This window comes from Ctenopharyngodon idella, chromosome 15 (assembly GCF_019924925.1).
Source record: "Ctenopharyngodon idella isolate HZGC_01 chromosome 15, HZGC01, whole genome shotgun sequence".
NCBI lineage: Eukaryota > Metazoa > Chordata > Actinopteri > Cypriniformes > Xenocyprididae > Ctenopharyngodon > Ctenopharyngodon idella.
This window is the reverse complement of record NC_067234.1, coordinates 27,964,136-27,991,375: the sequence shown is the minus strand read 5'-3', so window position 1 is coordinate 27,991,375 and position 27,240 is coordinate 27,964,136. Positions and strand designations below refer to the sequence as shown.

General features: G+C 36.6%; 1 protein-coding gene across 1 annotated transcript in view; it reads right to left on the bottom strand.

Moving 5' to 3' along the window:
• Positions 1–1,913: 1,913 nt before the first annotated feature.
• sez6b (seizure related 6 homolog b) overlaps positions 1,914–27,240 on the bottom strand; it is a 210,156-nt gene continuing 184,829 nt past the window's right edge. The window contains exons 9-18 of the mRNA XM_051863533.1: positions 25,711–25,849; positions 15,404–15,600; positions 12,330–12,524; positions 8,220–8,411; positions 7,786–7,980; positions 7,554–7,592; positions 7,347–7,455; positions 6,244–6,343; positions 2,820–3,640; positions 1,914–2,635 (exon numbers count right to left, since the gene is read on the bottom strand). Coding sequence (XP_051719493.1) covers positions 3,620–3,640; positions 6,244–6,343; positions 7,347–7,455; positions 7,554–7,592; positions 7,786–7,980; positions 8,220–8,411; positions 12,330–12,524; positions 15,404–15,600; positions 25,711–25,849 — 1,187 coding nt within the window. The 3' untranslated portion in view covers positions 1,914–2,635; positions 2,820–3,619. The remainder of the gene's footprint in view (positions 2,636–2,819; positions 3,641–6,243; positions 6,344–7,346; positions 7,456–7,553; positions 7,593–7,785; positions 7,981–8,219; positions 8,412–12,329; positions 12,525–15,403; positions 15,601–25,710; positions 25,850–27,240) is intronic.

Sequence of the window (27,240 nt, the reverse complement as noted above, 5' to 3'; positions counted from 1 at the left end):
ACGTAAATGTTTAAGAACACCCCAATGAAATAGGAAACCCACTTCACAGCACTGGATACAGATGCACCAGTTTCCATGCAGGACACTACACTTCATAAAACTGGCAGATGTTATTTGAAAGTTTATAATCACTTTGTAAGTAAAATATCTCATGTGGAAAATTCAAATAATAAAAAAGAATTAACTGTAAACCATGCATAGGTTTAATTGTTTAATAATTGCAGTGTTTTACAGAATGTTTATTTTTTTTCTTTGTAGGATGGAATTCATGTTTGTAATGCTATGATTACCATTACATTTATGGCAAATTTACCTGGATATGATCTCCAGATACACTACCATTCAAAAGTTTGGAGTCAGTAAGATTTTTTTTTAAAGAAATTATTCAGCAAGGATTAATTAAATTGATGAAAAAACATTTTTTTTTTTGACCTTTCTATTCATCAAAGAACCCTGAAAAAAGGGTTCCACAGTGAAAAAGGGAAAAAGGGAAATCACAGTTTCCACAAAAAATATGAAGCAGCACAACTGTTTTCAACTTTGATAATAATAAGAAATGTTTCTTGAGCAGCAAATCAGCATCTTAGAATGATTTCTGAAGCATCATGTGACACTGAAGACACTGAAAATTCAGCTTTGCCATCACAGGAATAAAAATATATTCAAATAAAAACGTTTATTAAAAAGTACAGTGGCAAGAAAAAGTATGTGAACCACTTGCAGAATCTGTGAAAATGTGCAAAATTTTAACAAAATAAGAGAGATCATACAAAATGCATGTTATTTTTTATTTAGTACTGTCCCGAGTAAGATATTTTACATAAAAGATGTTTACATATAATCCATAAGACAAAAAAATAGCTGAATTTATTAAAATGACCCAGTTCAAAAGTTTGTGAACCATTGATTCTTAATACTGTGTGTGGTTACCTGAATGATCTACGACTGTTTTTTTGTTGTGTGATGGTTGTTCATGAGTCTCTTATTTGTTCTGAGCAGTTAAACTGAGCTCTGTTCTTCAGAAAAAATCTCCAGGTCCCAAAAATTCTTCAGTTTTCTACCATCTTTTGCATATTTGAACCCTTTACAACAGTGACTGAATGATTTTGAGATCCATCTTTTCACATGGAGGATAACTGAGGGACTCAAACACAACTATTAAAAAAGGTTCAAACATTCACTGATGCTCCAGAAGGAAACACGATGCATTAAGAGTCGGGGGGTGAAAACTTTTGAACAGGATGAAGAGGTCCAAATTTTTCTTATTTCACTTGAATATCATTATTTTTTTCATTTAGTACTGCCCTTCGGAAGCAACAGAAGATACTTGCATGTTTCCTAGAAGACAAATTAAATACAATTTACCTTGATCTTCAAATTCCAAATGTTTTCACCCCCCATCTATTAATGCATCATGTTTTTTTCTGGAGCATCAGTGAATGTTTGAACCTTTTTTAATAGTTGTGTTTGAGTCCCTCAGTTGTCCTCAGTGTGAAAAGAGAGATCTCAAAATCATTCAGTCACTGCTGGAAAGGGTTCAAATATGCAAAAAATGCTGGAAAACTGAAGAATCTGCAGGATCTGGAGATTTTTTCTGAAGAACAGAGCTCAGTTTAACTGCTCAGGACAAACAAGGGACTCATGAACAACCATCACACAACAAAAAAACAGTCATAGATCATCCAGGTAACCACACACAGTATTAAGAATCAATGGTTCACATACTTATGAATGGGGTTATTTTAATAAATTCAGCTATTTTTTTTGTCTTGTGGATTATATGTAAACATCTTTTATATAAAATATCTTACTCAGGACAGTACTAAATAAAAAATAACATGCATTTTGTATTATCTCCCTTATTTTGTTAAAATTATTAACATTTTCACAGATTCTGCAAGTGGTTCACATACTTGCCACTGTATAATAATATTTAATTAATTCAAACTTGGTGAGCATAAGACATCGTAAAAAAAACTGTACCGACCCCAAACTATTGAACAATGTCATTGCTATGGAAGCTCATACTTGCCTATCATGTCTTTTTTCATAATTGCGACTGTATATCGTGCAATTACTTTACATTTCAACATGTATTTCTATCTGTTTGTTTATATTTCACAACTGCAACTATTTCTTGTACTTGTGATTTTTTTTTTAATCTCACAATGTGACTTTACATTATACATAATATGTATTATTTATTTTTAACGGGGGTGTTGTTGTGAGTGCAAAAATAAAAAAACTTAAATAAATAAATCTGTTTAGAGAGACATCAATCACCTAAATAACATGGTTTCCCCTATTGTCATTCATTTTTTGAATTCCTTAATTAATTTGGCTCAATTACGGGTAAAAACTGTACAAGCAATTCTGCTAGGACAATGCTATTGAAGCTCTACAAAAATAATATCATGTTGTCCACACTCTTCACTTGTGGAAGTCCTCAGAAGCAAGGTGATATTTACAGCAGATGAGAAAAGATGAGAAGGTAGGTGAGAATAAGAGCAGAGTTGGCTACACAAGATGTGAGAGGAACTGAGAGATCTTCCACAATGCAGAGAAAGGCTTGCGGTCCTCCATGCTAAAACGAGCTTTGTTTTACTTAAATGGAGACTTCGTATTCTCTTGTGTCCTGCGGACCAAACAAACAAACAAACAAACACACATCAAATATAATACAAACATTCATATACATATATATATATATAAAACATTTCATTTTGTGAGGGGTGGGAATATGTGAACCAAATGCCGACTGCAAACACGACATGAAAGAGATGCTAAAGATGGAGACGCCCTACACCAGTGGTTCAAACCTTCTCAGCCTCGTCCATGTGATCCATTGATCAACTCTCCTTACAGGCTCTTTCTTTACAACAGAATCCTAGAGAGTACCTCTGGTGGCTGCTTTGAATCATAGGTCTCTGTACAAATCAAAAATACCATGCAACTTAAGCATGAAAAGAACTTAAAAATAATAATCAGCAATGGAAACATGATGGAGGTGGGAGGATAAACTATTGGGCAATGACAATGTGATGGTATCTAACAAATGAACACAAAATAGTAGATTATATAAAAAGCCTTTAGATGTTTATGACAAAAAAGAGCATGCAAAGTCAATAACTCATATGAAATAAAAACAAACCTTTAAAATGCTGAAATTACATATAAAACACAATATTGATTGGCTCTGCTTATTGTAAATGCAGTCTTTTGTAAACTTGTCATTAGACAGTCATGTCTCTTCACACCTGAGAGAGGTTTGCATCATCTTTACTTCCTGAATCCTGACACGCATAATTCCAGAACATGACTTCAGGGCATTAGTGCAAAAGGAACCAGCACACATACATGCACAGACATTCATCCATCCAGCCGCAAACACTTACAGTCGCAGACTTGGCCCTAGGGGCCAGAAACTGTTATTGAGCGGTTTAGTATATACAGGCAGTAGGTGCTGCTGGGACTGTATGAGTGCTACACCATACAGAGAGAGATCTGGAGGGACACTAGGACAGCACATAAGAGGTGTGAATAACCTGCAGTCTGTAACACATGCTACACACAGCAGGCTGGAGAAAAAGTCCATATATCAGTGTAAAAGTACTGACAGTCAAAATCTCACCTCATTGTTCTTCAGGAATGCAGATGCAGAGAGAGAAGAGAAAGTGCAAATGTAAGTGATTGAGCAAGTAAATGTGGGTCAAAAAGCATCAGATTTATTTTTCTTTGAATGAAAGTGATAGTTCACCCCAAAAAATAAAGATTCTGTTATCATTTAGTCACTTTCATGTCATTCTAAACCTGTATGGCTTTCTTTTTTCCCTTCCCAGAAGCTTTTTTTACCATACTTATTTGACTTATGCATATTCAAAATAGTAAATCTCACTGGTTGTTCATTGTCAGGCAACTAAGAGTGATGCAACACACAAAGATCTGGCATCATTATTGTGAAACCTAATGTCTTCACATAAGTACCATGTTTGTATATACGGTTCAAAAGTTTGGGGTTGGTAATATTTTTTAATGTTTTTAAAATGTCTCTTATGCTCACCAAGGAACATATCAAAGTGACAGAGCGATAAACCAAAGCTGCTGTGCTTGAAAAGGCACCTTTCCTGAAATTATTTTCCCCCAGTAATTTGATGACTGGATATAGTTTTTTTTTTTATGAAAATCACACTAGAATAATTTCTAGCCATAGATATACTTTAGAACTGAGCATAAGTGAAACAAATTAGAAAGACATACTCTGTCGTTTAAAAATCTTGGGGTCAGTAAAATTGTTAAATATTTTTAAATATTACAGCCTTGATCACCAAGACTGCATTTATTTGATCAAAAGTACAGCAATATTGTGAAATTTTATTATAATTTAAAATAACTGTTTAATTTATTTAAGTTTAAAATAATTATTCCTGTGATGACAAAGCTGAATTACTTCAGTGTCATATGGTCCTTCAGAAATCATTTTCATATGCTGATTTGCTGCTCAAGAAACATTTCTTATTATTATCAATGTTGAAAACAGTTGTAGTACTTTTTTTTGTGGAAACCGTGATACCTTTATGAATAGAAAGTTTAAAAAACAACATTATTTGAAGAAGGAAAAAACTTTTGTAAGAAATGGCACTTTACTGTCACTTTTGGTCAATTTAATGTATCCTTGCTGAATAAAAGTATTAATTTATTTAAAAAAAAAAAAAAAAAAAAATCTTACTGACCCCAAACATTTGAACAGTAGTGTACATGAACACAACAAGACTTTTCAGTTAATAATTAATTTTGGTTTGTTTGTCACTTAAAGACACAATATGTAATTTTTCACCACTAGAGGTCGCCGATTCAAAACAAAGGCGTAGCATGATGACGCCGAAATTGAGCGCGGAACCATGGGAGGTGCTGTCTTCACCTCACAGCCAGGGCAAAAGAATCTGATAGGACTCGGGCAGAAATCATGTTCATGGATGAGATTATTACCGTTACTGTAGTATGAAGCAGTGCAGGGCCGAGCGTTGTTGGAGCTGAACGAGGCAGCTGGAGCGATTGCTAATGAGAGACGAGCGACACTTTTATTATGCCACAGCTGAGCGCTTCCGCTTCTTCCGGTCATGCGTATGTGGGGTAAAGCAGCGCTGTTTTATCATATTAGATACATCTGAGTGTGTTGAAAGTTGTTATAATGCTACTCTGTGTGTTCACTCGGTGGCTGCTATGAGACACTTGTTGCACACTGCAGTAAGCTAGATCGATATTAAAATATCATATTAATATAATCAAGAAAACAGATTCAAACAGTAAGACTTAACGTGTTGAGCTATATAACAATGATTAGTTTTCTGTCTATAAATGTATCCTTGTCTAATAAACAAAACATATAATATATTAAAGCGTCTTTGGTGTTTCCATGGTGTCTACAAAATAAAACCAGAAATCGAGGGTAACGCGGGTATGATGTCATTGATAGGCGGTTAAAATCGCTTATTTCTCTGGATTAAACATTTATCTGGGATAATGTAAGTACACAAGTCAACAAAATATATAACACAGTTCTAGTGGTTCTTGGATATTTTAATCCGAAAATCTTACATATTGTGCCTTTGAAGCTATTATATATGGACTAGTTTTATAATGCCATTTGACCATTTGATACTTTTGGAGCACAACAAGCATTGGTCCCCATCCACTTGGGGCATTGTGCTAAATTTATCCCTTTTGTGCTCCACAGAAGAAAGAAAAATTCACACAGGTCTGGAGTGACATTAAAGGGAGTAAATGATGACAGAATTTTAATTTGTGGGTGAACTACATCTTTGAGCTGAATGTGAATATTGAACAATAAGAGCAGGTGAAGCAGTGATATGCCAATAGACTCTGCAATAATGAGGTTAAATGTATCACTTCCTTTTCTGTGTTCTGCCCCACTGATGATTCTGTAAATCTGTGTGATCGCTAATGATGAGATGATGAGGGCGTGGCTATGTGTGCCACTTCATTTCAACTCCAGAATGGCACTTTACAGCTAATTAGATAACAGAAATGAACCCGCAATATGGCAACGCAGATGGTGTTCAAAGTGCAGATGTGCACCTGTAAGACTGAACACATGAGTACCTCACAGTCCTGCCATGAAATATCACAACAAATGGATGCGATGGGTGGTAACACACTTTTATTACAAGTGATGAGGAGGTTGCCAATGAACGTAGCCTTTTGGCGAGCACATGCTTTACTTACTGCGGTCTCGTAAATGGGGTTTTCAAAAGCTGACTCTCCTCTGATGTGATCATATTGTGGTGATGTGGACATGGACAGCCGTAGAGACTTCCCCTGCACCCTGAAACAAACCAACTAGTTGTCATGTATTGGTATGGAACAGCTTCTTTTTAACCACACAGTATCATTATTTCTGTGAATTACAATCATTCAAATTATCACAGAAGTACTGGGATAAAAGTTTATAGTTCAGATATAAACACTGATGTCTATGGTAGTGATCAGATAGAGTAATAGAGTAGATAATAGAGTAAATCACCCTTTGAAATTAATGACTTCAAATAAAGATTGTATCAATTACATTGTTACACCAGTAGGTGGCGACAAGTGACTGTTAAAAATGTATTTGTCATTGAATCATTCATTAAAGAGAATCGTTCAAAAATGATGATTCATCCAGCAATGAAACATGTTAAGTCTTTATGAGTGAGGAATTGAATCATTCAAACATTCAATAATAATAACAATTCTTTAAATTAATTGATATTTTTAAAATAGACTGCAGCAACTAACATTTTCTTAGAACCTCTAGTAAATGACGTTACTTTGTTTAGTCATCTATTCAGAATCGTGGCAGAACAATGATCTCCATTTGCACACAAAATGTGTCTGATCTCTTCTCACAACTAATATCATTTAACTAATTACTTTTTACCAGTTGGTCCAAAGTGGATTAATGAACTGTGAAGTCATCTCTCCCCCCAAGTTCACATGGGAGTCCAAATACTTTTAATATTATTTTTTATTTATTTATTTTTTTGTAAAATGTTTAGCTTGAAAAGTGTGCTGTATTTGATTATGAAAACATCATGAAAACATTGATAATAATGAGACATTTTTTCTCAGGATTATTTGATGAACACATTTCTTTCAGGATAATTTGATGAAAAGAAAGTTCAAAAGAATTTCAAGTTGAAAAATTTCAAAAGCATTTATTAGGAAAAAAATATTATAAAAAAATATTTACTGTCACTTTTGATTGATTTCATTATACGGAAACTTTTGAATGATAGTGTATAAATGTTTAAGTGTAGAATAAGTGCAGAAAAAGTAGGGCCACTTACCTTGAAAAGTAGAAATATATTGACAAAATGATAATTATGATTACGGCCACTGGGATGAAAATGGAAACAGCCACACTGGCTCCCTCCATACTGAAATCTGCACTGGCCACTAGTAGGGGACAAAGTATAGCAAATACATAAAATAAGTTGAGATGGATCCCTGTGATGACAAATGTATGTGTATTTCTAAGATGCAAAAGTTCTTACCATCCAGCCTACGTTCATCGATGTACTCCTGTGCTACCGCTGGGAGAAAAGTGAGAGCTTTTAACAAATGAGAAAATGTTGCTTGTCATACCAATTATTCAAAACAAACACTCTCTTCCCTGAAGAGAAACAACATATCAATAAATAAACATCCACCGCAGACAGAAAAGAGACCTTGAATGATATAGTATGCAGATCACACATCATGAACATTGCAAAACACACATACTACCTTTGCACAGCGGAGGTGGATGGCTCCATTTGGAAGGGTGCCCGGGGACACAGCGGAGAACAGGCTCACCCTGGAGCTCATACCCACTCATGCAGGAGAAGCGCAGAGTTTCTCCAGCCTGATACGCATGCTTCTCAGAGCTCTGAATGGTATAGGGGGGAGTCCCGGGGTTCCTACACGGCTCATACGAATCAGCTATATAACACACACATATATATGCACACACACACATTCACAAATATGGATTAGTTAGTTCTATACTACCACTTCTGTAAAAAAGAAATGTTCTTCTTGAATGGTTTTGGAGTTTTTACTGTGAACTAAACCATAAAGACTTCTTTGCAAGTTGATTAAATTTTAATTATTATACAGTTAACAACCACTTTGTGTGTGCATGTAGGTGTGTATATTTGTGATTAAAATCAGGTGCTCACGAATGCATTTGGGCAGCTTCTCGCTCCATTTGGGGCCGGTGGAGTCACGGTGGTAGCATGAGAGGAGGCTGTTTCCTGACAGTGAGTAGCCTTTGTTACAGATGTACTGGACAGTAGAGCCCACGATAAGACGCGGACCTGACATCACTCTGCGACTGTGCTCCACTGTGCCGGGGTCTGGGCATGACAGGACTGGCAAAGAAATGGAGTTGAAACAGTATTAAAATTCATCTCTGTTGAACAAGTCTACTGTGCATTTGATACAGATAGATTGATTATATATATATATATATATATATATATAAAACCTCAACCAAAGCTAAAGTTAAAGGTGCAGTAGGTGATCTGGGAAATGCTAACGTTAGCCTGCTAGCATTGAAAGATCCCACCCTCCCTGCAAATCGTCACCCAAAGCCACGCCTCCTCCAAAACACATGAATGCACGCACACACACAGCTGCTCTAGGCAAAGTGTCACAAGAGACGGCGTTAAACTACCTCATGACTCGAAGCACACAACATTACAATAATAATGAATGTGAACAACTTAAAGAGCTTGTACCTGACTGTTGCAGATTAATTTCGGTGTTGATACTGTTGATATGGATATGCATAATTTCGAGTCTGAGGACGTGAACAGCTCCGGTTAGAATGTCACGGGTTGCCATCTCTTAATTACTGTAGTTATGGCATGAATGCAGCATAAGCTTGTTGTTTTTATTCAGTAGGAACTGTAAAAGGTGTCTGCTGTTTTGTTCGCGGTGCTCCGTGACTGAGGTCTTCCTACATAAACTCTGCATAGCACAAAACGCACTGATGACATATGATGTCTGTGCGAACAGGGTGCGTGAGGGAATGTAAAAACATACGTTGATAGGCAGGTAGGACATCGTATTATTTAATTCAGACCGAATATAATGATTGGATTTACATTTTATGGTCCTACACCTTCCACAGACGATATATAGAAATATGTTTACACCGTTAAACATAGTGATTGCTATCAGTAGTGTTGTCAAAAGTACCGGTACTTCGTTACCAAGTCGGTACTGAAATTTTGAAAATGTGACGATACCAGCATTTCTGTAGTACCGGGAGTACCGAGTATCCGGGTATATTCGGTACCCACTGATAGGGCTGTGCCAGTATTTACGTGAATATGACACGAGTGAAGCACAAAGCTTTGTTTACAGAAGAAATAGTCTAATAGGTTAACAATTAAATGTGACATTGCAGCCATGGAAACATTTTGGTTCATGCCGAATGAGAGAGGTACATCATACATTTAAGCTTAGTCGCTTTGTATTCTGTTTTGCGAATCACGATCTGGTCACCCGATTAGCAGAGAATTGAATAATATTCCATTAGTTATTCCACTAGACATGGAATCTCTGTTTCTTTTCCCAAATCTTCACTCACGCAGGGGATTTTAAACGTTTCTTCCTTTTGTTCGCTTTTAATTAGGCCTATTATAGGGTATTCACATTCTTTACTGTGGTAAAGTAGAAAAAACACCGTAGGACAGAAACCTTTTTGTTTGCACGTCAATTTCTATTTAACACAGTTTGTGCTTGTTATTAGACTTTATAAGGCGCGTCAAGTTTGTATAGCGCGTTTCACACACTCCGGTGATTTTTACTTTCGCTTTCTCTGGCAGCGCAAAATCAAACATAGCCTGAATGTCTGAAGATAAAACTCGCTCTTCAGACCTTTTACAACAAAGTGTCAGCTGCTTGTAACATCATTAGATAACATGAAGATATTATTAAAGAGATGGTCTCTTTCCTGCTCGTGTCCCACATCCCTCTCAAAGTGCAGAGCGGCTATATGACGCATCTTTGTGTGGAAATAAAAAACGAATGTTTTTTAGAATAATACTTCACTTTCTTATTATTTAGGTTACCATTATTTACTGATATTTATTTAACAGTTTTACAGGCTGTAGTGTGTCGTTTCACTGAAGAAATAGCTAAAATAAATACACACGTCTGTTTCAAAATGGATGTTTGAGCATTTATTTAGACCTATTTATTTTTTTTATATTTAAAAAATTTATTTCTTTGAGGTATATATACACACACAAACATACACACACACGCTCCAAATATTTATATGTATGATTACCATCATATTTAATATGTTTTTTAAAAATAGGTTAGTTAAATAAAATAGTAAAATAGTTCCAACAGATTTTCCTGTGGTACCGAGAACCGTAAATTTTTACTGGTATTGGTACCGACTACTGGAATTTTGGTACCGTGACAACACTAGCTATCAGGATATGAGGAGACTTTCAACCAGTATAACAAAAATGTTTTTTTGTAGAGAATCACCTATTGCACCTTTAAGAAGCAAATGTTCAGCTACATGTTCCACCCACATTAAACTGCATTTAAAAAATTATAAATGTATGTAAAGCCAAAAAGCCCAAAGTTTCTCTGCTGCATTTACTTACAGCAAAAAAAAAAAAAAAAGAAAAAAAGAAAAAAAAATATTACAATTAAAAATTTCTATTTTAATACATTTCAAAATGCAATTTATTCCTGTGAGTGCAAAGCTGAATTTTCAGGATTCTTACAAAGTTCAGAAGAACAGCATTTATTAGATTTTTTTTCCTTTTCTGAAAATTTTTTGCTGTCACTTTTGATTGATTTAATGCATCTTTGCTGAATGAAAATATTAACTTAAATATGACCCCAAACTTTTGAATGGTAGTCTACATGAAAAATTATTATTTTAATGGCTTTGCAATTTAAGCATCATAATAAAACATGTAAATACATTAATATGGCACTATAAACATGCAATATTCAATTTTATACAATATGTAACAAACCTATATGTTAGGCATTCAAAGTTACAGTCAACTAATTAGTTGATTTGTATTGTAGTTCTCACTTTCACCTGAGGGTGGCACCAATGACTTAAATACAAACATTTGTTGAGCAAACAATGCCTTTGGAACAGAACAAATGATTAACCATTTTATTTAGTGATTCTTGCAGTTTCCACATCCTTTCTTTGCTAGCTGTTTTTTTTTTTTTTACATTACATTTATGCATTTAGCAGACACTTTTATCCAAATCAATATACGGTGCATTCATGGTACATGTTTTCTGATTCCTTTGTTCTTCACATCTCACGTCATACATGTGGTTCCACAAAATCAAGAGTGCCAGGGGCCACCGCTCATCTCATCCAGACAGTATGAGGCAAGAAGAACATGTAGCTTTGATCTCAGGGCAGTGTACGGACATCCAGCGCAGTATAATAAAAAGATTACTTCGCTCCAGCCTGCCCAGCTGCAAACCCAATTCTCTCCCCAGTAGAGGGGCAGGAAGAGGGGACGGGAGAGGCGAGTAAAATTAATGATGTTTGCGTGGCGGGTGAGAAGCTTTGAACCGTATAACGGTCCCTGCTGCTTTTGGCCTGCTGTTTTTGTGAGGGACAGCGGCGGGACCTGGACCCCGGGGTCATGCGTGTGCCCTGTCTGCGGATACTTCAAGCGACGAATGTCTGAGGATGTCCTGGGAGCCTGCAGTATTACACACTCACACACAGCGAGTCCAAGCTACACAATAGCCAGGCGACAAGAATTAATTTCAAGCACTGGAGCGACTTTGGCTACAACAGTAAGCCGCGGAGCTACCCTGATTTGAAATTTGTTGATGAAACACTCGATGCGGTGGTGAGGTGGTGTAGAGTGAAGAGGTGGTGTAGAGTGAAATCACAATTCTCGCAAAATCACAGAAATCATGTTCACAAAGGTATCGTAAGGCGTGAGCACAGGGAGGAAGATGCATCAAGACTGCAAAGTGAAATGGCGCCTGCTTCATCCGTAAAGTCGCCCTCGAAAGAAAAGTGAGTGATTACCCACAAAGCCCTCCTTCACTTCTCGCCTGTCCTTGAATGGGACCGAGTTGCAGAGGCGAACAGGCACTTGTGAAATTCCCCCCTCAAATAGAATTCAAAAGCTCATCTAGTTTCGGAGCACAGCATTGCTCTTGATCAATAGGCAGTGAGTGCGTGTTGGTTTGGAAGTGGGGTGAAAATGGATTTTAGAGAGAGTGGTTATCATCATGAGTATGTGTGTGTGTGTGTGTGTTTTCACCTCTTTCACAGCTGGGCAAGTCTCCACTCCAGGTTAGGTCCCACTGACACATGAGCATTTCGGTGCCCACCACCTCGAAGCCCGGGTAACACTGATAGGTCACCACCGTGCCATGCACAAGGTCAGGGTGAGATGTGGTTTTCCAGCCGTTAGAGATCTCTGGAAGCTCTGGACAGGTGTCATTACGGGGAACCTCTGCAAAAAGAAAAAAATCATTTGATGCATCAAGATATTTCTCCTAAAATCATATGAGAAAACTGCTTAATACATACGGTGAGAGTATAGAGCTATAAAGTGAATGTTTGCGTAGATTATTTTGGGAGAATCTTATGAGAAATATTTGAGATTATATGAGAATCTCTGACTTTTGATTGATAAGTGAATTTGATTTGATAAATGTCTTAGTGTTTTTTTGTCCATATTTTTGTGTCCAAGTGCATTAAGTCCTTTTAAAATAATTTGATAAATACATGACATATATCACTTTATTCTATAAAACCTATTTAGCTCGAATTCATTTTTAAGTACATTTAAATAATACATATTATTTTATGTTTTGTTATCTTACACCCCCAAAATGTCAGGTGGTGCAACTATCCGAACATATGAATAGGACTAAGAAAACTATTTAAAAAGGCATCTTAATAATAAGAAAATATAAACTAAATCATCAGTATCAGTAGTTTTAAAGCTGTTGAGAAATTGAAAAACTTTTATCCAGCAATCTGTATATTCTCAAATGTCAGGGTGGCACAACTGCAAAAATGGTTCTTTTACTATGAACTGACAAGGTAATAACAGTAAACATGATTTGCATAATCCAGAGGACCCAAACTGATCCTTGTGGCAGAGAAAACATTTGTAGATCTCTTTCAAATTCTGGTAAAAACTGCTAATTTCAAGTATGGGTAGGTTGCTACACTTTCCATGTCAGGTGGTACAACTACTAATTGGTTGCACCGCCTGACATAAAAACAGCAAAAAAAAAAAAAAAAAAGAATTTAAACACTTTGAAATGTTATTTAACTTGTTTAAACACACTGTCCATGACTCAAAAAATATGCATTACATCAGTTTTGAAAAGATTTTTTAAAAACGCCTTTTTTGAAGCTTTATTTTTCAATGACCCCCATACAATGGAAGTCAATGATCACCAAAATGCTTTGGCTACCAACATTCTTCAAACACAAATTCATCTGTTCCACAGAAGAAAGAAAGTCATACAGGTTTGGAATGACATGAGGGTGAATTAACAAGGACAGAATTTTCATTTTGTTAGATTTCATTTTTGGAAAATTAAGATTTTCTGAAGAGGTCTCAACAACGCAATTAGATTTGCTAACATGCCAAAGTTTGACATCAAAAGTCGGAGATTATCATGTGATCTCAGAGAAATATTTCTCATCAAATTCTCCCAAACCAAATGAAATTGAGCAAATGTCTTAATTAGCCTCCATCTAATCTGACTGCTTTAGGAGAAAAGACTGAGACATCTGTGAGATCTCATTTAATTTTTAAACGTCTAAAGGGATCATTCACCCAAAAAAAGAATACTCTGTCATCGTTTGCTCACCCTTATGTCATTTCAGACTTTTTTCTTCCATGGATCATAAAAGAAACTTTTTTTTTTGGACCCCATTGGCTTTCATTATGTGGACAAAAACAGTTAAAACATTCTTCAAAATATCTTAATTTGAGTTCCAAAGTAATTCAGGTTTGGAACAACATGAGGGTGAAAAAAATTATAGAATTTTTAGTCATGAGTGAACTATCCCTTCAAAGTTCTCAATTTCTTTCCATTTCATCTCACACCTTTCACGAAGAAACAACTGAGACATCAGTGAGTTCTCAATCATGATTTATAATTCCTATAAAGTAAGACTCAATTAGTTTGATTAGCAGAGCAAGAGGGAGAGAGGGAGAAACAGAATGTTCAATAATGCTTGCAAACAATTTCTTTGTTTCTCACCGTGTCCCTGAACAAACCACAGGTGTTGTGCCTAATGACTGATAAATCAAATGTTAGGAATCAGCTTGGCTGTGATTAAAAATATGAATAGAGCAGCACAAGACAGCTGGCAGGCATTTTGCTGATGTCCATTCTTAGAGTGGCAGAGCAGGGGAGGGCACGGCACCCGGCAAACGCGGCTAATGAGTACAAACATGCACTGTAATTGTTAGCACCTCTGCAAGGCCAAATCCCCTGCACCTGCAGAAGCTGTCGGAGGAATCTTCCCTCTGTGCTGCATGAAGGAAATGGAAAAACAGTCCATTTCAGTCCACTCTAAGAATCATCTGCATTCCTCCACCCTCAGAATAGAACTTATTATATTTTATCTGATATCGCGCAGTAGTCGGCCACCAAGAGAAGCTGATAGAATGACCTTCACTTTATCCCGAGGAAAGGTGAGGACTAAACCAGCTGTGGCTCTTGGTCTATAACCTCTCTCTCCCTTTTTCGTCTCCTCACCACCTTTTCATCAAACTGAGACTGGCAATCCCTGCGGCATCTCAAATAAATCTCATAAGCAGATAATTAATGAGCTTCATCTGACTACAATTGAGGTTAATGAGAATGACATACAGTACCATTCAAAAGTTTGGGGTTTGTGGAAGAAGAAACATTAAAAACTAAGGCTGTAAAAAATACAGCAAAACAGTAATATTGTGAAATATATTTACCATTTATAATCGTTTTCATATGAATATATTTTAAAATGTAATTTATTCTTGTGATGACGAAGCTGAATTTTCAGCATCACTACTCCAGTCTTCAGTGTCACATGATCCTTATAAATGTTGAAAACTATTGTGCTGCTTAATATTTTTGAAGAAACCCTGATATAAGTATTTCAGGATTCTTTGATGAATAGAACGTCCAAAAGAACAACATTTATTTAACTTTTGTAACAATAAAAATGGTTTTACTGTCACTTATGATCAATTTAATGTGTCCTTGCTGAATAAAAGTAGTAATTTCTTTAAAAAAAAAAATCATACTGACACCAAACTTTTGAATATGTACATGCTTGAAGCTGAGAAAGTGGCATAGAAAAGGTTAAACAGGTCATTACCAAAAAAGTGCACCACAAAGCCGTTGTTGTAGCCATAGATGTTGGTAGCAGGGTCCGACTGGAACTGGATGGTCACATCAGCCATGGAGGTGTAGAGTTTGAAGCGAGGACGGGAACCGCTGTACTGGCCCAGTATTTTTGCAGTCAGGTCATCTCCGTCGTAGAAAGTCAGCAGGTCGTTCTTTCCCATGTGGAGACTGCGAACAGATAATACACAACAGGTCAATCCCAGACTAATCCTCTATCTCAGATGTTCAGGTCTCACCTCAAAGCAATACCAGGGGCCTTGACAGATTTCTGACCTCCCTTCTCACTTCTCTTCCACTAGTCCTTATTTTCCAGCCTCAGCGCTTTTCTCTTGTCCTTGCTGCAAATGAAATCTTTTCTGCTGTTTAATGTTTTCCCACTGCTTTTGTTAAGCATTTTTTTGGCCACAGTTTCGATAGCCATGCAATCACAAACCACATTCATCTCACTCAGACTATAAAGAGCAAATGATTCAGCAGAGGGGGAAATAACTCCTCCTATCTCATGTTTAGAAATAGCTGGAAAATCAGCTTCCTTATATTTAGGAGCCAGAGAGAGAACATTTGGCAGCTTCACTGTGGCAAATTCAAGAGAATCTCAATCACAGACATGCTTTGAATTTTGTTGTGAATCTATTATAGATTTTTCAATTAGAATTAAAGAGTCTAATTTAAGGACGTAGGTTTTGTTTCAACATTTTAGAGACATTTCAAAATTCTTTTTACCATTTTAAATTCCAATTTATGAATTTACTAGGGTTTAACTTATCCATGTGCTTGAAAGTATCACTTGTAATTTAAATTAATTTTTTTGTTTAAATTTCACTAAAACGCATGTAGTAATGTAAATTAAATTATTTCATTTTTACAACTGAAAACACAGGACAGAAACATAAAACATTTATATTACATTAAATATGTACACTACTGTTCGAAAGTTTAGGGTCGGTAGATTTTTTTTTATTCCTGAAGATTTTGAAGAAGTCTCTTTTGCTCACCAAGGCTGCATTTATTTGATTAAAATACAGTAAAAGCAGAAATATTATTACTAATTATTATTAAAATGTAATTTATTCCTGTGATGGCAAAGCTGAATTTTCAGCATCATTACTCCAGTCTTCAGTGTCACATGATCCTTCAAAAAATTGTAATATGCTGATTTGGTGCTCAAGAAACATTTCTTGTTATTAGGGGTGTAACAGTACTCTAAAATGACTGTTCGTTACATACCTCAGTTTTTTAAGTCATGGTGCGGTATGTTTTCAGTACAGCAGGGGGAAAAAATTAATGTTTTTTATTTATTTATTTATTTTTATTGCTGGCACTCATTCATTGACATCTGCCAAGTTAAACGCTTGCTTTCAGGATAATTCTTTATGTGAAAATGGAAATACTTGTGTGAATTTGTAACATTTACAGTTAAGTATACACTCCATATACGTATACACAAGATGAAAGTTGTGCACCGAGGAAAACATCTCAAATACATTAAACAGCTCATGCATCTGACTGTAAGGCAAGCCATTTAGCTTTATGATTTAGTTTGAAGCGCAACACAATGTTTGAAATTACGTTTACACAGATTACGCAGAGAAATTCCGCACGTACACACAAGTACCGAACCAAATACAAACACGCATACTGTTACACCCCTACTTATTATTATCAATGTTGAAAACAGTTAAATGCATCCTTGTTGAATTAAAGTGCTAATTTCTTTAAAAAAAAAAAAAAGTCTTACTGAACCCAACCTTTTGAATTGTAGTGTATATTATATTCAATAGAATATATTGGTAGGAATTTTCCATTGTAATTATATACCTGGCTCTCCCATCCATACTTCAGTTTAAGATTACATCAAATAAAAAACAGAAAGTTTAATTTTTTAAAACCAGAGGGGAATCCAAGCCTGTTGCTGGATGCCTGGAGAATATATGACCTTCAGAAGCCTTTGTAATGCCTGACAGCCTTACACAAAGGTGACAAAAATCCCAGTCTACAAAAGAAATGTCAATGAAAAGCATTACCTTGACATCATCTGATTCACTACTGCACAAATAATCGGTCTACACTACAAAATACAGACATACCGGGGTATATTGCAGCATATATATATGTCTATTTCTATGTGAATGTGATCTGTAACTGTGGCTGACGTCCACCAGAAGCAGACAGTCTGGCCAGTCACTGGTGGAGGGGGTGTGATTCAGTCAGGCAGGGAGGTGGCATACACACTCTATCTTGTCACTAATTAATCACAAGTGGGCAGTAATGGAAGTCATTACTGAGGAGAGGGGAATAATTAATCATCTCCGTTCTGCTGCAGCATGAGGCAGAATGGTTACATTCAAGCAAAATGAAGACAGGATGTTTAAATTATGGCTTACACACATGCACGCACACATACACTTACGGTTACATACAGATTGAATGTATATTATTCAGCTGTCAACAGCCCTCCAATACTGTATGCAGGAAAATCTCTGTATCTATTTCCACGGGAAGACACATTTAAGCCAGAAGAGGCCCTGACCCGCTCTGAGGACCGGAGAGAGTGAAACTGTGTCAGCCCTTATTGGATTTGTTGTGATGAAGTTAAACAAGCCTTTGCGTAGCTGCACACCGTATCTGCCGAGAAAATCAATCATGCTTTCCATTTGCTGGCAGTAATTTCATTTTGTTTAATCACAAAAACAGGCTCAGCTTGACTTGGCCGACAACACAGCCGCCATCAGAATGCATTAAATTCTCATATGGGGCTCGCAGACACATCGTCCTCTGCTCAGCACACTGAAAAGGAAGTGACAAATACTGCCTTTTTAAAAAAAGGAAATGTCAATCTAGACATTCTCTGCATCTCAGAGATGGTTGAAATACAGTTCTGCTGGTGAAAGCCGTGAAGATGCATTTGATTCTGTTCTTTTGAGAGATAAAGGGGAGGATTTTGTGGAGGATTTTGCATCTGGTGTTTCTTTGGAAAACTAATACATAATGATCCATCATATGTCAAGCAAAACCGAGCCTATCTATATGTAATTTACATGGACGACAGGCCACAACTGAGAACAACTGTTTGTATGCGTCAGAGAGAACAAATCCTTCAGCAGCATCCAGAAGCCTGTCTTTCCTCCTCTGCCCCATGTCTGTTTAGTGAAGAATCATCTACCTGAATGATTGCCCTGCTGGAAAAACACAATTTCCAATCAAATCCCCTGTGCCGAGGGCTGGGCACGATGGACCTGTGCTTGACATATCAACAACAGCTTTGCTTCCAGGGCACAGCAAACCCCAGCATGTCTTTGAAACTTATAGTTATTTGAAGTAAAAATGCAGGATGAACTAAATAAGTTATGGAACAGAGTTACTAATTCAAATGGTATTAAAGGGGTGGTATAATGCCATTTTTACAAGATGTAAAATAAGTCTCTGATGTCCCTGGACTGTATGTGAAGTTTTAGCTCAAAATACCCCACAGATAATTTTTTATAGCATGTTAAATTTGTCGCTTTTTGAGGGTGAGCAAAAACGCTCTGGTTTGTGTGTGTCTCTTTAAATGCAAATAAGCTGCAGCTCCTAAACAGAGGGTGGGGTTTCAAGAGCTTGTGTTAGCACATAGTGTTAGCGGCGCCGATTACCTCACGAAGACTCACTGAAAATGTCAGAAACTGTTCAGCCTTTTATGTTCAAACTGAAGCCAGACAATGAAGGAGAGACTTAAGAAGAAGTGACAACATGTAGAATGCAACAGGACGTTTCTGAACGGTTAGTTGATGAATTTATGTAGCTGATGTGGAGTTAACTATCTTAAAGTCATTGATTAGCATATTCTGTTATGATAATCTATAAATCGCTCATGTGGGAACTGCTGTAAGATGCCTACAGAGCCAGAGAATATATGCTGCATGAAGATAGAACAGGTATAGTTTAGTTTAATTACGGTTGTTATCATCTTGCTTTTATGACATGGCCTCACCCATTTGTTGCGTGTTCTCGGGGGCAGGGTTTATGTAAATTTTAGGGTTAGTGATGTCACCAACCTGGGAAGAAGCTCGATGTAGTCCCTACCATCCGTTTGTTGTAGTCCTTAAAAAGAGAATTATTTAAAAGAAAATATCTCCCTTTGCATTGAACTTTGAGCATCGTAACTTTGCAGATATTGTTTGTGCTCAAACAGCAACATTACACACTAACTAAAGTTAAAAAAGTGAAAACATAATCAACCACCTCTTTAAAGTCCCCCTGTAGTCAATAATTGTATCCCTTCAAACCAATCTTTGATCACCAAAATGACATATTTAAACGTTTTTATCCTGTGAAAAAATTTCTTCATGCCCTAAAATAGCTTGAATCCTTGCCTCATTTAGTATACGTGGATCGATGAATATGCAAATTAACTCACTCAACTTACTGAGGTAAACGCTGCACAATGGTATCGCTCTTTACAACATCGGACACATAACAGTAATTAATATGATTAGCCTTTTGCTTGACTATGTTATCAAACAGCTAATAATGTGTTGCTAATGTTACACAAACCATGTTCCTGTTCGCCATGTCAGAGTCAGACAGCTGCCTTCTAGCAATCAGTATCCTTACAAATGCTTTGAACTCACATCAGTGGAGAAAGTATATATAGACATATAGTTCATCATAACATTGTAATGAACATCATACACCCGCCATATTGCTAAATCTACACGATTTAAAAAATATATATAAATAAACCTAAAGATAACCTGGCTTATCTTGAGACTCCCCTGCTTCAGAGCGGTCATAGTTAATGATATGCTAATGTGTATAAAGTATATATATATATATATATATATATATATATATATATATATATGTGTGTGTGTGTGTGTGTGTGTGTGTGTCATTCTACATGGAATAAAACCGACTATGGAGCCACAAGAGATCCTGGGTTGGCCTTTAGTCCACAGCGATTTGTTTAAAATGGACTCAGGACCGAGGCAGCAAATTAACACAGGACTTTCCAGAGATGAAGGTGGATAAGCCCCAGTTACTTCTGCATGAATAGCCATACAATGTTGACACTGGGAAAAGCCAGTCAAATAGAAGAGACTAAACCTTCATTTGGATTGTCAACATTTCCAGAGAGACTTATAGAGGATGATGCTTTCTCAAATAAAGGAGAGAAATTAGTTCCTCTGTTTTTGCAGAGTTCTTCTTTAATTAGAAAGTTAAATATTGGTCTGAGTTCTGGCTCGGTGCCTGGGGGGATGAGACAGCCTTGATTTATTACCAGCCTGCTAAAGGCTGTTACTCTCTGAGGTGCACACAACCACCATACAGAGCTCTGCAACCAAGCCAACTGTAATCCCAATGCCAAAAATACAGGGGAAAATGAGAGAAAGAATCATAAACAAATCAACAGCTCATGGTCAATCAGGACTATATCCCACTTAAATGGATTCAAACACTGATACAACACATGGAAAGGCTGCTGAATATAAGATGGTCAAAAATAGTCCAGAAACAAAAAGACATTTACATTTTTATCTTAAGTGACTAACATTGCATTCAAGGTACACATTTACTTTTTAATCAGTTCTTGCTTTCCCTGGGAATTGATACATTTATATATCAATATATCTGAGAACAACAACAGCGCTACATGGTGATCAGCAGCTCTTTCTGCTGGTTACAAAGTTACAACGATAAGTGGTTGTCTTTATGAGTGAGTCATTGAATCATTCATTCAACCAATTTGTTCAAAAATGTTGATTCATTCAGGAATTAAACAAGTGACTGTCTATGAGTGAGTCACTAAATCATTAACTCAACAGATTAGTTCAAACACAATGATACATTCAAGAATGAAACACCTCTACTCTGTTTTACTTTGAGAACGTTCAATGGTTTAGTTGCTTGGAACAATTTTCATAGGCATTTTTACATTTTAAATAAAACATTGTTTAGCATGTTTTTAAAGCTATTTTAAATATGAGGACTCATGAAATGTCCTCATATTTCATGTTTACATTGTAATACCAGTGTAATACCCATGTCATTATACAAATTATCACAAAAACACGTGCACACACACACACACACACACACACACACACACACTTTAATCATAAATTATAACAGCTCAGAGTTATCATCTTGTAATTATGTTAATTCTTATTCATTCTTATTAATTCTGACTTTGAAGGCTAAGGCATGAAGGCATGAACATCCTACTTGGCTAAATCATGTCAATCTTGCACAGCTGTGCACTACAACTCCAGTAGAGGGCTGCAGCACTCATGGGAATCCCGGAATTTGACTGGCTCTGATATATTCAGCATTCCCTGCTATGCAGCTAGGTCTATGAAAGACTGTGTGCAGGTGTGCCAGCTGTCACCTGTGCACCTCTCTCCCCCCTTCCTCCGATTCACGGCCCGGCACATACAGCATGAGAAACCCTTCCTGCTAAATGAATTCATCAGCCTTCATTACGCCCCACGTTCTCAGGTAATTGGGAGTGCGCCATACATTGATGAATGATTACAGAGGAGTGGGTGCATATTCATTATTGGGCTAAAATGTTCTTACGGCCCCATAATGAGCCTCCAGCAGTGGCCAGGGCCCTGCTATTACAGTACCCATGATTCAAGTTCAACCAAAAGGCTCTTCAGGACACCTACGTAGCAATAAGGACCTGTGTTGGGCCAATGAACGCTTGTAAGAAGGTATATAAGTACAGAACTGGGTGAAATAAGGAAACTGGGTACATGACTGCAAGTAGATTTGTTATTAGTCTCTCTCTCTCAGTCTCTCTGGGCTGAACAGCTGTGGCTGGCTCCCTACTCACTCATTTTCTCTTGCTATATGTCTCACTTGATGTGCCTGGCTGATAATGTCCCATATGTCCTTTGATAAATTTGGTAATTTGAAAATTGTAAGGGTGGGGGATGTGTAGGCTTTGCAATGGACCAGAATGACTCCAGACACACCTAGACCAATCCAACGATGTTTCTCTGCTGCTCAATCAATGGTCCTGTTTACACCTGGTAATAAGATTGTCAGAAGTTATGAAATCACTGAAGATAAAGTGCAAAATTAAGGTGAAAAAAGCATGAAAAAATGATTTAAATTACATTTGGCCATTATTAGGGATGTTGTTTTATTATTAGGGACCCCATTTATATTGTATTTAGAGTTGTCTGAGCTTGTTTCAAACCAAAACAGATGTTATGATTGGGGCAAATATCTACACACCAGTATAACTGTCTGAAGACATCTGGACCTCATGTAGAAGCACGTGGCCTCATCCTCACTAGCAGGAAAAACAAAAACGTGCCATCTTCCTATATTGCCTCAACCACTAAATAAATGGAAAATTAATTATGTTGACTGCATCTCCAGCAAAACATCCAGGATGTCATTTATTACACAGTCCCATAATGTTGAACTGCAGTCGGGACACTGGCAATAAGGGAGAGAGAGAGAGAAAAACATGACAAATGCGAAAGGAACCATATGCAAATGAGTGAATCTTAATTAAGGCAGCCAAATTATTGAATGCATGAATAATCTATCTGGGTCTGACACAGCAGGGCCTCATGTTCCGCACCTCACCTGACGGCACAATCACACTCAACACTTGTTTCCCTGCTCACATAATTGATTTCACATTCATAAAAACATCCAATAAAATAATTGTTGTTCTGTTGAGTTGGTTATTAACCTTTGTGCAATGTGCATCCCACTTCTGCATCCTCTTTATGCACAACATGCCCCTTCATCTGCCCTCTTTTTTTCAACTTCCCGTTTGCCATTCTCTTTCAGTGTAGACTCTTAAATTCTGTTCCAAAACCTAGCAAGCTGCCTACAGCCTACAAAGGCATCTGATATGGAATGTGACAAGTCATGCCTTTTGAAGCACATCAGTAGCACAAATTGCTTGACTTACTGTTAGCCTGTTGCTTAAAAAAAACGAATAATACACTGTAAACCCCAACGCTCAAAATAATTAATTGGTTTGAGAAGGACAAACTTAAATTAAATAAATTAGTTCAGTCAAATTAAGAGTATTTAGCACTTTTGTTCACAGAACTGATATATTTTAAGTAAACTGAACTGTTTCATTGTTTTGAGTTTTATGAACTAATTTCTTTTAATTTAGACTAACTTAAGTTTAACTGAAACTGGGCTGAGATTTCTATTTCCCATGGCACTCGAAAAGGAGAGTAAATGCTAAAATAAAGTGTTACATAATGGTTTTTTTTTTGTTTGTTTTTGTTTTTTGTGTGTGCAAGATTAATGTTAAGTGGGAGATTTAGTAGTGATTAATGTTTTGTTATGCTAATTTAGAAAAGTTTCTGTTAATGTTGCAAGTGCTATTCCATGCTACTGTTAACATGTTAGCAATTTAGCAAGTTAGCATTTTCTGAATTAGCTTGTTATAGCTAGCTAAGTTTACACTAATAAAAATGTTCACATTGAGGTTACATGAAAAATTTAAGTTAAATGTTTGAGCGTACTCAAACATGTCAAGTTAAGAACAATTAAAATGTATGAGTACAAAATAAAAATCTGCCAGTTCTGTTTGCTTAAACTTTGAATTTCTTAACTTAAAAAATTTGAGGCAACTGATTGCCTACATTTTTTTTGAGTTTTGCTAACTTATTCAGGTTTACAGTGTACATAAAAATACATAAATAATAATAACAATTGTTTATATATTTAATTATATTTTATAACTATGTTCAAACATTTGGGGTCAATAAGATTTTTTTTGAAAGGCATAAGATCAGGGATACATTAAATTTGGTAAATAATGACAGTAAAGACATCATAAATATTTGTTTTTTGAATAAATGCTTTTCAAATGCACTCAATATTTATTAAAGAATTGTGGAAGAAAACGCAGTGCCCACAAAAATATAAAGCAACACGATCGTTTTCAACATTGATAATGATATAAAAAAGTTTCTGAATGATTTTTGAAGGATCATGTCTCCCTGAAGATGGGTAATGGTATTTAATTGAATGAAATGAATGAAAAATGTTTACTTACAATATAAAGTACAACCATCAAGTGTTAATTTTTGAGCTTGGTGCAAAGAATTCTTGGAATGCATAAACTGTACATGTGATGCCACCTCAGATTTTAGTTAAAATGAGGTGTTTTATGAGGCAAAATAATAAGGTTGCCTTTTGGAATAGCTTTCGCATCGATGATGCCTAAAATGCTGCCTCTATAGGCAGCTTACTGGGTTTTGGAACAGAGCATTCTGAGTATTTTTCCCTGTGAGAGGAGGACATGTTGATCTAGCTTGCATCTCCAAGCAGTTTGAGTCTTTTTCTCCACAAGGAACTGCTGAGAAAATAACTCTCTCTTGCTTGCCATCTTTCGATCTCTCTGCCAGCACAGTTTGACTGCCTGGGATTTAGCAGGGAGCGTGAACCGAGTAAACCTGATGTGATGTTAACCGCAATTTACAGATATACTCAACCTCTCCCATGACCCCTCAATTAAATTCAACGTAAAGCTACACAACAGCTATCTTGTCCTTGAGAACTTGGCTGACAGTAGAAGCCACCAAGGAAGCGCCGTGCCACACTGATTGCAGTAATAATTGATGAAATGAAGAGAAATTCAGATTGCTTTTGGGGTAATTCTGAAAGAGTTTAAAGTATGTTTGAAAAAAAGCTGTGGTGTTGTGTCAGTGCTTTAAAGATGTATGCTGTGGGAGATCTTCAGAAAAGCCAATCAAGGTCTCTGAGTCTTAGGCCGGCGCAGTTGAACAGAAATCTCACAAAATGCCCAGAGCGATATGACGGGTGTTTCATTTGGATGGTGAGAGCAGAATGGAGCCGAATCAGTCAGTGGGGAGTAGATGACGTAAAGCACCAGAATTTGTAACTGTGGTGCAATCTCAGCCACATCAAGGACAAACCCAGCATAAAGGCGGCCCCATGGTGATACACGTTTGAGTCTGTAGGCATCTACAGTTTGAGACTGATAGGTGCGCTGGGAGTGTGCAGAAAGGTCTTGATTAAACCACAGTGGATTTGATCCACACTTATCACAGTGCGAGTAAAGGATGCAGCAGATGTATCAGTTGAATTAAAACGCCCATATTTTGCTTTTTCGAATATTACCTTTATGCAGTGAGTAATATAGCTGTTTTTGAATGTAAAAAGTTTGCCAAGTTTTAAAGATCAAAGTGCATGACAAAAAAATTTGTCTCCAAAAAGAAAGAATTGATTCTGTATGTGTTCTTTTTTGTCGTATAATGTGCATATATGTCATTCACTTGGACGTACACTTGGATGTCAAGCATGATCCTCTTGTCTTCTTCAACATGGATCCCCCAGATGCAGTCCTGACCCTTATCATAGGCCTCGGGCCAGTTTGGAGATAACACCACCCCAGCTGAATCTGTGATCTCTCCACTGCAAACAGCTGAAATGCAACCAAAGAGAGAAAAAAAGAGGTTAGAGAGAAATGCAAACACACAAAAAAGTGCCCAAAATGCTTACCCAAATCATTAAAATATAGCTTTATAAAAAAAAGTATGCACAAAATGCAATAAATAACAGAAAAAATAAATAAAATGTTATTAGTTATTTTAGCATTATATAGAATGTAGTAATTAAGGCAATATGTCTAATATTTGTATTTTATTTTATTTCAACTTCATTTTAATTAATGAAAATGATTTTATATAGTTTTAGTTAACAACAATGCCAATGTTATAAAACCCCATATTCAAAAGTTTTTTGTATCCCTATTTGTTACATGGGTGACTCCCAGCTCTGGATTAATCTGACTGGGGTCTAAATGGAAAATTCTGGCCAGATTAATAAACAACTCAAGGCTTCCTGTTTTCATTTTCCCCCTGTTCACATCACTACACTGGCTTAGCTGGATGTAAGCACATTTTCAAATGGAAAAGCTGTTGTCTTGACCCTCTGCTAGAGCCAGTACGATTAAATCCTTTCAATCCAAACTCTATTGTGAGGCTAAAGAAATGTACTTGAGCAATGGGTCAGATAAGATAGCCGTGTGTGTGTGTGTGTGTAGGTGGGGGTGGAATCGGGGCATTATGAGTGAGGCATTCTCTCACATTCTTCGGCTCTGTGCACCTGGTTCTAGCCTCCATGGCTTAATGCTTTTAGTGCTGCTTTAGGCGCGTGACTGTGGCTAAGAGTGTCTGAAACCCATCCAGGTGACACAGTATGTAGTGGATTACATAGAAAAGGCACTAAAAGGATGTGAGGCGCTTGTACTGTACTTGCACATGCTGCCTGTAGAGCTCTTCAGCAGCTAACTAATGCAGATTATACACAGAAACACATAAATGTAAAGCCTACGCATATAGCCTCACGTGTAAACGTAGAGGGGAGAATCATTTGTGCATGGCAGCTTTATTTACTTGCACATGCACATGGTGCCTGTGCTATTTTTGCATCTGATTTATGAAGCAAATTTTCCAGATCAGGTAAACACTTTTGGATACATGGCTAGTTATAATGCTCTTTACATTGATTAGATCAGCTTTTGATGAATAATACATAAAAGAAAAAATGCACTCAATAAATATTCAAATAATATTAATAATAATCAATCCATCCAATCTCCAATCTACTTTAACATCTGGAGCCTATCCCAGCATCTCGGGCCACTGTCTGTCTATAAATTCTATAAAAAAAATAAAAAAAACAATATTCGTGTATTTTACAACACTTCAGCTTATTGATTCTTATTAAGTGGGGGTCATATAGGGTTGTGTATCATTTAGAATTTAATTTGAATGGAGGTAGAAAACAAGATGACAAGCAGATAAATGTGTT